Source organism: Puntigrus tetrazona, chromosome 6 (assembly GCF_018831695.1).
Source record: "Puntigrus tetrazona isolate hp1 chromosome 6, ASM1883169v1, whole genome shotgun sequence".
NCBI classification, from domain to species: Eukaryota; Metazoa; Chordata; class Actinopteri; order Cypriniformes; family Cyprinidae; genus Puntigrus; species Puntigrus tetrazona.
The window spans coordinates 15,115,777-15,128,939 of record NC_056704.1 but is presented as its reverse complement, the minus strand read 5'-3'; the positions used below and the strand labels follow the sequence as shown (position 1 = coordinate 15,128,939).

The window sequence follows — 13,163 nt, the reverse complement described above, 5'->3', positions numbered from 1 at the left end:
AAAGCATTTGTTCAATATTTTAGGGCCATCTGTATGTTTAAAGTGTGACAGCAGATCCCATGTTAACATTAATGCTGCTTCCCATGTGTGAAGCACTGAGGCAGAAGAGTCTTGGTTTTAGGGACAGTGGACAGCGTAGTATTGATTGTGCAGTGGTCAATCGGTCTTAAACGCTGTGTTTAAATGTTTTGCATTTCACTTACACACACCCCTTGTATACGTTTTATTGTTAGAATCGTCACTGCCCAATTACTGTTTGTATACTTTGTTGTGCATAAAACTTAATTTGAGTCTTGAACATTTTTTGTAGTTGTTGATTTGATGTATGTGTTAATAGTTAATATTTATATTTTGTTTTACAAATATAGTCAGGCTGTCTCATCGTAAGTCCTATGGCATGCAACAGACACCTAATCTAATGTTGCATGGCCTTTTCAAATGGAGCACTGACCACAGATTATAAGAAACCATTGAGAGAAACACATTTTGTGGTCGCCTTTTATAACAGGACTTGACTGTGCAGGTAAGAGTGTAAGATGGGATAAAAAATATAAATGTCTATTTTGTTTAATGCTGCATATTGAGTTAAAGTGTTAAATGTAATTTGTTAACATCAGGATGTAATAAGATCTTTTTATGGTCTAAATGATAGTGTTCCTTAATGCAGCTCTGCGGTTAGGGTTAGTGAATACCAGCTGGGCTATTTTAAGCGCCAGTGATTTGTTCCTTTCTGCCTCGTTGTGAGCAATTTCTCTTGTCAAGTCCCATACTTTCATGGCATTCTCTTCAGACTAACGAGTCGTGTAGATATTAATGACCAACTTGAAGTGAAGCCTCCTAGCTTATAACAGTGACGGGACACTGTCACTCTTTCTTGTTCCCTCCCTTTGCCGTTATGAAAAGGTGGTAGATTTGTCATTGCCTGGCACGGATCCCATGCTTGGCAGGTGCCATGGTGAGAAATCTGGTAGCAACCCCTCCCGAATGACACGTTTGAGGCTACTGCAGAATAATCTGAAGGTCAACATTGACCCTTTTCAACACCCTGCAGTTGTCCCAGACATTGAGGCAGCTGCTCCATGCTTAGGGTGCCTCCTTGCCCATTCTGAACAGATGCCTGTTCCCTTTCGTGCCAGCTTTACCCAGAGGGACCAATTAAGCTTGCAGCAGCTGCTGGCATCAGTGCCAGTCAGAGCGGAAGGAGGAGTGTGAAGTGATGAAGAGATGTGAAGGGACTTGAGACATGAGGGACACTACAGTGTCTTGTACTGTCTGTCCTCTTTAACACCTGCTTGACACTCAAAGGTCTAAGTGTGAAGAAGGGTTCTTGCAATCACTAAACCTGGCAGTCCACCACTGCCCCTTTCCCCTGTGAACCCTGACCTTTGGTCAGCAGAATGTGAATTTAGATTTTTGTACCTTTTTGCTGATTTAATGATAATTCTGGTACTGTTGTATACACATGTATTAAAATAAATAATTTTCCCCCAAATTAAAATTATTTTAGCATTTCATTTTTGAACTAATGGGGGATGTGGGTTATCAAGGGGGCAAACAGAATACACACACACAATATTTGCATACATGTATACGTATATATGCATGTGAGTGAGCGAGTGTGTGTTTGTGTGTAAGGACAGTACTGTATATTTTTAATGTATATAAAAAGACACATACATTATATATCTTGAAAATATTTACATGTAAATCTCTATAGGCTTTTAGTATTATATGTATAAAATTGACAGCACTAATGTGTGTGTATGTATATGTATGTATGTATATGTGCATATGTGTGTGCTTAAAACACAGCAAGAATGCATTATTTTAAGAACTACTGATGCTTGATGCAACTAATGTCAAACTTGGTGCAACGCAGAGTGAATATTTCACACTCCAAAGAAGGACAGGCATTATTGCATTACATATCTCATTGAGTTCAATTGCCATAATTTACGATCCTGCTTAGTTGAAACGCAGCCCTCGACAAGACTATCTCAAGCTTCTGCCCCTCCTACTAGGTGAGTGTTTACCACAATGACACTTTCATGACCTCCATAAGTCACTCAGGGAGCCATCGACACTCACAAGCACAGGGTTAGTGACTGCTCGGTCGCGCTCAATGTCTCATTCAGTGAGTGGAACCCAAGTTTTTTAGCCAGTCAACTCGATTGAGCATGGACAGCCAAACACCAACTCCTTTTAGCAACATGCTTATTCACACCCAGTGATTAATGATGCCCTGCAAGAAGAATGCCGCCCAGGGTTTTGTCCAGGCTCTTAGGTGCCCTTGGTGGTGGACAGGTGGCTGACAGGTGAAGTGTATGTTAGAGTTTGTGAGAGCGTTTTTTGCTCTCAGTGGACATACTCACTTAACCCAGAATGCATCAGTCAAGTTTATTCGCTCTGTCACCACACAGGACGTGTATGCGACACAAATGCACACATGTACAGTACCCATGTTCATTCTGTGAATAGATGTAGTTCTGTTGTCAACACATGGCATAATCACACCCTTGGATATCTAGTATAACCTTCTGTCTGCTAAATGTGTTATCCCTATTTTTGCATGTCTTTAAGACTGTCATGCTGCCATGTTTTCATGAACATGCCTCAATCTCAAAAGATATACAGCTCTCAGCTGTGATGGGCATGGTCTCGGATCCCCAGTGCTGTATTAAAGCTGGGCCCGGCACTTAATCATAAATGTCCCCAGCATAGATTACATGCCAGAAAGGTGTACCTTTTTGAATCTTTAGGCTAACTGACAAGCATTTGTTACTTCTGACCTTAGTCACAACCCTGAGGCACTTCCTTGGAATGTGAATATCATGGGATGTATGTGATTTTATTAAATAAGGTTATAGGTCAGTGACAAATTGCTATTTTTCTTCATCTGGATCTGTTCATGTTTAAAAATCTATAAAAAGTCATTTTAAAATTCATACAATCATCTGCAATCCGGTTCGTCAGTATGTTTTTTTTCGCCCAAGATTGTCACCTTTGGTCAGCATATTGTACATTAGTGTTCTATGAACCAGCATGTAGTCGTTCATTCATTTACTTATTTTATGAAATTGCAAGGTTCAGACGTAAATAGTTGTGTTGTGTCTAGAGGTTGAGTTTTGCTGATTAACCGGCACCCATAGTTGATTGCTGAAACTGGGTCTATCTGCAAAAATCCATGCTAGTAGTTCTCCGGGTTGCATCCTCTGCTGAGAGCGGCCTTTTGACATGAGGGCAGGAAATTTCAGATGCAAATTAAATGCAGCGACAGAAACCACAAAGCGCCGTTCACATAATTTTCCATTAAATTATCCATTATATTATGTCCGAAAATGTTGCATATAATATAGCTTGCACTTTTTCTTTCTGTTGGCTCTGTTTCTTTAAATACTGAACTTCAAACTCATTTATGCCACACTGTTAATTCTTGAAATAAAGATGTAGTTGACCATCTTTAAGCATGACTGTTGAAATGAAATGGTACCACTTTACACTGAGAGCCCATTTGTAACATTACGATTAATAGAAGCTGTAAAAGTATTGTTCCTTGTTTCAAACATTTACTATCACCAATACATTTTACATACAAGTTTCTTCTGTTGCCGTTAGTTAATAAATTATGAATTGACTTCAATAATCAGTATAATAATTAATATCAGTCAGGCTCTAGTTGTGTTTCTCCAAACTTAATGATATTAATGAATATGCTGTTAAAATTTGTTAAATGTGTACATTTAAAAAGTTTGTGCACATTTGTATGGGCTTCAAGAAAATGTAATTACTTTCTTTTGTTACAGTGAGCTTTTTTTAAAGATGTTGCATAATCAAAAAAAAAAAACATCAAACCAATGTATATTCAAATAGCACATTCTTAAATACAAGGTTTTAACATTGTATTACATTTAAGTATACGACTTATATATATATATAAATTAAAATAAAGAAATAGATTATTAATATGGACATTCTTGTTTATCACTGACCCTTAAACAAAAAGTGAACTCTCAGAAATTATTTATTATCAAAACTTATCACCATGCAGTGCCCCTTGAATAAGTACAGTATCCTGTCAAATGTATGGTTTATTGCACAGTTTGGTTTCGATAGGAGTCCAGTGCGCTCAAGCTAAGGGCAAGGTCATAATGCTTTTATCTCATGCCTTATTCATACCTTTAATGCCATAACCGGATGAAAACAGCACTGAATGGGGCGAAGTCGAAGTTACACATCATTCAAGTTTTTACTGTTTGGTCTCTAACCAACAGTGACACACAACATCATGCATGTGGAGAGAAAGCAATGCTGGAATCCCAAAGGACTAAACATTAGCTATATGGAAACATTTCCATGATGTAGGTTCTATGGTGTTGACGGCCTGTGAAAGGCTTCTAGCATGAATCCAAAAGTAACTTATATGTTAACACACAGTAAAATTGCAGCAGACGTATGAATTACGACTGTCAACCTCCATTTCTGGCTTTATAAGCAGTCAGGGATGCTCAGTGCAGATTGTGTTGCTCTTATTAGTCCCGGCCATCTTGGGTCAAGTCATCAGTTGATGTAGAAGTAGGGTGAGTATTTATGTGTGTTAATGTGGTGTTTGTTTCCGTGACGATAGCATCACACCAATGACTGATGAGGCATGGTCGGGCTACAATTTGAGCCTTCTTTCTCCTGATTTTGACTGGTATGGTACCGTTAGGGAATGTTCACTGGTCCATGGTTCATGGTAAGGAGGTTCTTCTTGTATCCTGTCTCTCATCGGATCTCTCCAAAGTACATCAACAGTCTTGCTGTCCATCTTGCTATGTGTCTGTCTACACTAGCAGATCCTCTGAGCCTCAGAGGGCTCTTCTTATATTTCCGCACTTTAAAACTTCCCAAGGTCACATCCCATCTCGGCACAAACACTTGGCTGAACAACAGGTCTCAGAGGTAGGCAGAGATCTTTGTTGGCACACTTCATATAAGAGCCACAGACACGTACGTTCAGTTTAGAAGCGCAGTTGGTGATTTGAGTGTAAAGCAAGAGACATCTTGGTATTTTGAGTCAGGGTTCAGTGGCTTCCCTTCAGTCATACTCTGACTGTTCCTCTTGATTCAACTTAAGGGGTCAAATGTCACTGTATTACACAGCTTTGTTAACTTGCATAGCAGATCTGGGGACATTTTAGTCTGGCTAGTGCTGGGTATCAAATTATATACCATTTAGGCACAGACCGGTTTGCCTCAATACTGTTGAGTATCAAAAAATGTGAGCCAATAAGCTTGCAGCATGCTTGATGTGCTGGAATCAAGTGCTTTGTAATTGGCTCTGGTGAGGTGTCAAAAATAAAACACTAGCTAACTTCAGTTAAGCCTAGAGAAATGGCTCACATGTGAGGCTAAAATGTGTAAGCAAGAAAGCTATGTAGATTTAAAGCCACTAGTGTGCATTAAATGAAAACAAGCCTCATCCGTACTAGCATTTCCACTGCTTCCCAGTGAGTTAATAATTACACGTATGGAAAACACTTGTTGTTTAAAACATGGCCATGAACGCCGATGCGATTGCCATAAAAATAGTTTTAAAAAGCTATAAACAGCTCTGTTTTCAAGCTCTCAATTCACTCACCTATGCCTATGCCCCTTATGTATTTATGCACAATTAAATTAAAGTGGAGTTGCATCCAGACAGTGGGTCTCTGCCATATTTAGATGAGTTTGATATTCACAGGCCCAGCTGTAAAGGCGCACTTGTTATTAACAGTATCTTCTTTGCAGGGCCTTCAACTGGGGAGTTAAACTGCATCCCCTTGTCTCCATTTGGCCTTGTGTTTGTTGCCAACTATGAAATGATTGCTCTGCCTTCACATATGGTTTCAGGAATGCCTGTTAAACAGCTGGCCGATAGCACTGGCACTTAGAATCATTGACGGAACTGTTTTGAGAAAGACAGACATGCAGAGTACAACCAGACAATAGTCCACAACTCACAATTTCATTTGATCCAGTCCCTGCAAAGAGAGCATTCCCGGAGCTGTGCCACACTCCATCTCTGCCACACGTGTTTTGTCCCATGAGATTCTACGCTGCCTTAACACTAGTTTGATGGCGGTGTTAAGTGTTGCTGGTTTACCGGAGAAGCATTTAATGGCAGCTGTGCCGTCCCACTGGGAATCAGAGGATGAGCCCTTGGGGGATTGCTGCAGAAGCAGGAGGTGATCCATTGTCAATGTGAGATTAATGATGTGACAGAGATGGAACGGTGGAGAATCGGACTGCTGTTAAACGGAATTAGTTGTCAAATTTGGAGACAGGATCAGAGAACATGAGATGACACGGCTTGATAATCCCTAAGAGGATGCAGGGTGTCACTGCTGCCCTGTCATAACATTGATGAGGAGTGCAGGGAACATTCTAGAAAGTGTAGCCACAACACGCAGCAGTCACACTATGAGCATTCATTTCAGTTTGTAGAGAACACAAACAGGACAAGTGGTAGCTTAATCTTCTTCTTGTTCTTCTCATGGTTCTGTTCTCTTCTTTTCCCAGCTTTTCTCCTCATGTCCTTTTTAACATCAAGTTATTTTATTTGGACATGCAGGAGAAGGAATATGGTTCCAAACTGGTGTGCCGCCATCTATAAGTGCCGTATATCTTATGGTGCCACTAATTTCGGGGGAAAAATTCAAGGTGCCTCAAACAAGAAAAAGTTGAACCACTGGTGTAAACAGTATTCATCATCTAGGACTAGGTATATGTGCTGTTGCATGCAAACTCTCGAAATGAAACAAATAAATAAATAATAAAAAGCTACGAGATTTTAAATATCTATTTCTCTTATATGGGTGTCAGATTTTGAGGTTTTCTTCATAAGTGCCTAAACAAGAAAAGAATCCACATTGGTTTAGAGGGTCAGAGGAAAGTGAAAGAGGAAGGACGGATTGAAAAGGACCACAAATCAGGAGTCAAACAGAACATGAATTGTCATACCTGTTGATGCAGTCATGAAGTTTCCATGAAAGGAAATGGTGTCATTAAATAAGTTGTCCTATAATGTAATTTAGTTTGTATTTCTTCCCTTACAAGTACACACAGTATTTGTAAGTATTTGGAAAAACCCACACCCAGAGCAATGGGCAACCATTTATGCTGTAGCATCCAATGAGCACTTTGGGGGTCTTACCTCTTACCTCAGTGTTTGTACTGAAGGTGGAGAGAAGAGAGCCCTTTAAATTCTTGCCTGCAATTCCAGTATGTACTGTACTAAGACTCAAACCTTGTTACTCCCTAATCATTAGGCAACGACTGCCCCTGAATAATGTGCCACACTGGATTTGAACCCACGTCCTGAAGGTCCGGGGGCCAGCGGTTTAGCAGATTACTTTAAACACCTTTATTCCTTCCTATCCTCTTTCCTTTCCTCTCTTATTTTCATTCCTTAAATAGTTTCTTCCCTTCTTCCTACCTACTTGCATGCTTACCTTAATTTTCTCTTCATTCATTACTTTCCCTCTTTTCTTTCCCCTCAATGTTTCCAGGTTGTATATCTATCCATTTCTATTTACCTTACAAACTTTCCTTTGCTTTTATTCCTTCCGCTCCCTGATTCCTTCCTACCGATCTACATAGCTTACTTTATCTTCCAGCCTTTCTTTCTTCCTTCCTACCTTTTTATATTCCTTACCTTTACCTATCTACATTACTTTGCCTTCTTTCCTTCCAACCTATCTGGAGACCTTACCTTTCAATTCTTCCTTCCTTCCTTGGCTTCATTCTTTCCTACCTGTCTACCTACTTTACTATTTCCTCTTGCATATTAACCTACCTTAATTACTTAGTCGTCTGTCTTTCCTTTCTTCCTAACTACCTTCCTTTCTTCCCTCCTTAATCATTTTTCAGACCATGTAATCTAACCTGTATGTCATTTGTTTATTTTTATTCAGCTTTGTAGTTTTATTGTATATCATGTACAAAGCATCTTAAAAACATCTGAGAAGCTGAACTAGACCAGCTGGCCACTAAATTGGTAGTTCGTAAATTGGTAATCATATAATGTCCAAGATTTCCAATAACTGTTTGTGTGGTTTTGCTTTTCCAAAAGAAGCTTTTCTTTTTAACATTAACGTCACCAAAACGTCATCCCAAGCACCCCAACATAAAGTTCAGAGAGTAGACAGAAAAATAACATGGGAACCTGTCAGAAAAATTAGTCTGTGTGTGTGACAGAGAGAGGAGATGTTGCGTGAGCCGCAGCGCCGGAAGCCAAGTGAGTTGGGAGTAAATAATCGGTCGCCTGAGGATCGCTGGTGCGGGTTGGGGCCAGTGTCAGCAGGCGATGGATGAGTCCCCAGGCCTGATTGTAAAGCCCAGCAGCTGTAAGTTGCTGGAGCAGTCTGCCGAGTGGAGTCTCACTCTTCCCTCTAATAGGCCACTGACAGGCCTTTACCACACACATATACACACACTTGCGAGTACACACATCAATAAAAGTGTCCTGACAGGGACCACAGCCTCAGCTTTGGTACCTAGCACGCAAAGTACTAATTAAACTGGAGTTAGCGCACACACGCACACAAGACACGGTAGGCATCACCCTGTGCTGCCACTACTAAACAATAGGTGGAACATATACGGCAAGCAGAGTATACGCCGGCTGTGTAAGCACAAAGCCCCCGATAAGCCATATTTGTCATCTGCTGGGACGCAGGCAGGTCCGACGTCTGCGGTACAGATGAGAGGTGTGTGAAAAAGTGACTTTGAGCCAGACAACTAATCTCATAGCCTCACATACTCAACCCCTTGGTGCAGGCCCACAGTGTTTGCTCTTCAGCTTATGCCTCAACACCGCAGCTCAAACACTCCATCACATAAAGCACACATAAACCCTCATAAAGGGTCCTCTGTATTACACACAGTCGTACAGTCGGACACATCCCTCCGCTGTGCCATACTAAATGAGATTTAATCGTTGGTAAATGCTTGTCGAATACAGAATTCTGCCGATACTTCGAAGTGTGCGGTACGCCCCAGTGATAAATGGATAGTTGGAAACTGAGAAGACAGGGAAAAATAGGAGGAGGAAGGTTTTCTATTGCGACAGGAAATGTGAGTTTCTTTTATAACATTATGGAATAACCATTAGTCAAAAATTCTGAAAGAATAGCTCAAATAAATTCAGGGAGAGGCGATACAAAGCAAACACTGCTTGCTTCCATGTACTTTTCTCATTTTTTTCTGTCTTTTCTTTCTTTTTTTTCCTACTTCAGTTTTCTTCCTTTAATTTTTCTTTTCCTCAATCATTCATTCATATCCTTTTTTATTCCTTTTGTTTGTATTTTTCTTTCTTTCTTTCTTTACCTCATACTTTAGTTTTATTTGTTGTTTTTTTTCTTCCTTCATGCATTTATTCATTCATGGCCTCCTTCTATTTTAATTCACGTTTGTTTGTATTTTCTCTCCTTTCTTTCTTCTTTTATAAAATTTTTCCATTCCCCATGTATTCATTCATTCATGACATTTTTTTATTCCTTCCCTTCTGCTTCACTTTTGTTTGTATTTTCCTTCCTTCTATTCTTTCCTTTCCTAATTTATTTATTCATTCCTGTCATTTTTTTTCCTTCCTTCATTTCTTTTTTGCAATTACTCATTTTTTTTTCCTTTTCTTTGTCTGTCACAAATTGAGGATTATGGCTGAGGATGCCAGAGAAGCAATAACTGAGAATTTACTCTGCCAGATCGCACGCCTATACAAACAGAACTACCATATGCTTACAAATACAACCTTTTCATAAACCGCTGTGTATGGTTTATTAAAACTTCCAGCCAAAGCTTTTCTGCTCTGCATTTTCTCTCCACTAACCCTCTCTCTGATTTTCTGATCTGGCACTCCATTCTCCGTCATTTGCTCCAGTATGCTAAATTGTAGCTGCTGGGAATAAATCTTTGGGGTTTTTAGCTCTGCTGTACAGCGGCAACGAGCGAAAGCCGCCATGCCGAGTCCATCTTTTACTTTCAGCCCGCATGCATGCATGTCACTTCAGCCCAGCCACTCATAAAGCAACATGATGGATAAATGAATACAGAAAGTAAAAAAAAAAAAATGTAATAAAGTTACATCTATTTTTCTCCCGCACATCCTTTCCTCCGCCTCTCTGATGGATCTGTGAAATGACAGGCGAATAATTTGGGAGGGGAGAGCGAAGAAGGCTGGGGTAGAGACGATATGATTTATTAGGCTGATAAAAATTCAGCCTTTGTTATTCAGTCATTTTTCCATGTGCAGCTTATTAAGGAGCGCACCTGCCAGAGGAAGAGTTTGTGTGCGCCAGTGGGTGTATGTCTAAATGCGTGTGTCCTGTGGAGTAGGAAGACTCAGACCTCACAGAGCCAGTTTGGATGACACCCTCTGTGTTTAGTGCTGTATTTTCTTGTCTAGCAATGGTTCCCTTTAGACCTGGCATTAATATCATGAGTTTTCAAAGTGACAACTCGCCACCTGCTATCACTTAACCATGAATAAGTTATGGCTGTACCATGACACACTGTGATTGAATCACTAAAACCACAAAATATTTTTGAATCTGTCAAAATGATGGAAAAAAAAATCCCATCAACAGTGTAATTTATGTAAACACCATTGTCTATTTTGCAAATGCAAGATACAAAACAGATTTTTTACTAAGTGTAAAAGTGCTAGATGATTTGTGTGTGTGTGTGTGTGTGTGTGTGTGTGTGTGTGTGTGTGTGTGTGTGTGTACTGTGAAACAGTAACACAGTATCTATCTCTAGAGTTTATGCAAACCAACTAATGACTTGGTTATAACTCAAGCAGGCATCATTAGGTGATTAAGCTTTATTGATCAGCGAAGGACGGTCAACCACAATCTCACTCGTGATTTGTGTGTTCCAGGTGACCCTATCTCCGCCACACATAAGCCCGCATCCCATAGGGTCATCAAAACACGCTACAAGATTGACACACGCAGAGCCCATACAATCCACCACAACCCAACTCTTTCCTACAGGGTCAAGAGAGTGCATTCTGCCAGGTAAGTGATGGGTGCTTTTCTAGTTTAGGTGGAAATAACCAGCAGTTAATCCACTTCCTGTTTGTCTCCATCTCAACAAAGCTAATTTCAATTGCTTTATTCTATCATAAATTGTGCATTTGCATGTGTGCGTGCATCCTGCTCACAATCTTACCCCGCACAACCAATTACCAGCCTGATTAAAACCTCTCTGTTGACATTCAGTGTTTTTATCAGTGTCTCAGTGCCTAATAAAACATTAAATAACCGCCTGGCCCTTAATAACGCCACATAGAACCATAACTAACTGCCTCATCACCACTGATAATGACATGGAGAAGGTGCCACTCGTCATGGTAATCTATTACTAGAAGCATAATATTACACCATAAAGATGTTCTAGGGGATGGCCCACATGCTTACGTGAACATGAGGGTAGTCACTGACACAGCTTTTAATGGTGCCTTGAAATGGATTTTTTGTAAGGGTAACAAGCAATTCACACACACCTTGTTTTTGCATTTAAAACCTTGAGACACATGGAATGAGAATAAGTTGTACTTTTGAATTGAGTACAGTGTTTTTAGAACGCTGTCACATGAACACTGGTCTCATTGTTTAAGTATTAGTAAGCAATGTTTACAAAGACAAAATCGACATTTTTGTATGTTTGTAAGTTTTGGATGCTGAAATTTACTATTTGGACATTTAAAACATTTAAACAAGCAGTATATGTTTAGATGCTATAAATATTTCAGTATTGCATGTTTCAGTCTGTGAAAACATACATTTTACTTAAAATACATGCAAATTCTCATTAGATCACTTTGCATATGCAAGACATGGGCACAATGATTAAAGATCTATACACATTAATATAGATGCATGAATGCTATGATGTGAAATAGTATCAACATAACATTGAATCATCTTAAGATATGCAAAACATACCAACAAAAGGTTGTATTTATGCTTCAGTGATGGTTAACAAGATCTTCCTGTTAAAGTCGTGGCCTAGCATACATGCACCAGTCAATGTTGATAAAACTGAGTTAATGCAAGAGAGAGGTTCAGATTGAAATGAAAAACTACTTTTTTTTTCTCCCGGTATGTGCAGTCTAGCAGTTTGTGTATAAAAGAGAATGGCTGTTGCACAATACAGAGGTGGTTGTCTTCCAGTGGTTCTGTTCACACAGAATCTACATATAGTTGGAAAGCTGCTCACATTCTAATGCATATAGAAAGACAGAGAGAAGGAAGAGGGTTCACTGCTGTATCTGGCATTAGCTTTAGTCTGATAGGAGGCCACTGAGAAATCCTATTCACTTAAGGGTGTAAATGAAGCACTCATGCGTATGGGTGTAAATTTTTTATTCCCCCTCTTATCTACAGAGTTAAAATGATCTTCATAAATCCCCCTGCTGTGTGGGCCTGGCTTAGCCATGTATAAAAAAAGAGAGTGGATTATAGGTGTTATGTTAAGAAGGGTTCCACATTAAACAAAATAACCTTCTCTTTTATCTCTCTTGCTCTCTTCTACTGTCTTTCTGATCTTTTCTGCCTAGTGAGGATTGCTTTATACTGCTTTGAGTGGATAACGCTGCTTAAAATCACTTCTTTTTTTGGATCTTTCAAGTGGGTTCAGCCCATGATATCACTCTGACTATCTGATTGGCTGCTTAAGCAGCCGTAACTTTAGTGGAGAGAGAGGAAGTTGGGGGAGCCGTCTGTTTATGTCCATTGGTTTTAAATCTATAGTTAGTTATCCCTGTTCATATCATATGAGCCAATAGTGGTTTCTTGAGGATAAGTTCATCATGTGTTCATCTTAGCCTAGCAAAACCTCTGCACACTGTCCTCTTCTAGGATGGACATGTTTGCTTAGAGAGAATCATGAAGATATGTATATATGCATATTTTTATATAGGAAACGTATGTTTTTGTTTCCTTTTACATGGCAAGGAAACATAATGCTATGCCTGATTTAGTAAAACCGCTGGTGTATGTAGTCATCACATTGCGGTTGTGAACATTTTAGTCGACAGACATGTAACAGCTGCTCTTGGAATAGATGATTAACAGGCCTACAGGTCAGACTCTCATCTGGTCCCATTACTGAAGAGATGCTGACATTTTGACCTCAGT

The 13,163-nt window shown here is 39.6% G+C and overlaps 1 protein-coding gene across 1 annotated transcript in view; it reads left to right on the top strand.

Annotated features, from left to right (window-relative positions):
- The first annotated feature begins 8,326 nt into the window (after window positions 1-8,326).
- The window catches only part of LOC122346854 (zinc finger CCCH domain-containing protein 3-like), a 28,475-nt gene continuing 23,638 nt past the window's right edge, over window positions 8,327-13,163 (top strand). Inside the window, exons 1-2 of the mRNA XM_043241713.1 lie at window positions 8,327-8,366; window positions 10,901-11,039. Coding sequence (XP_043097648.1) covers window positions 8,327-8,366; window positions 10,901-11,039 — 179 coding nt within the window. The remainder of the gene's footprint in view (window positions 8,367-10,900; window positions 11,040-13,163) is intronic.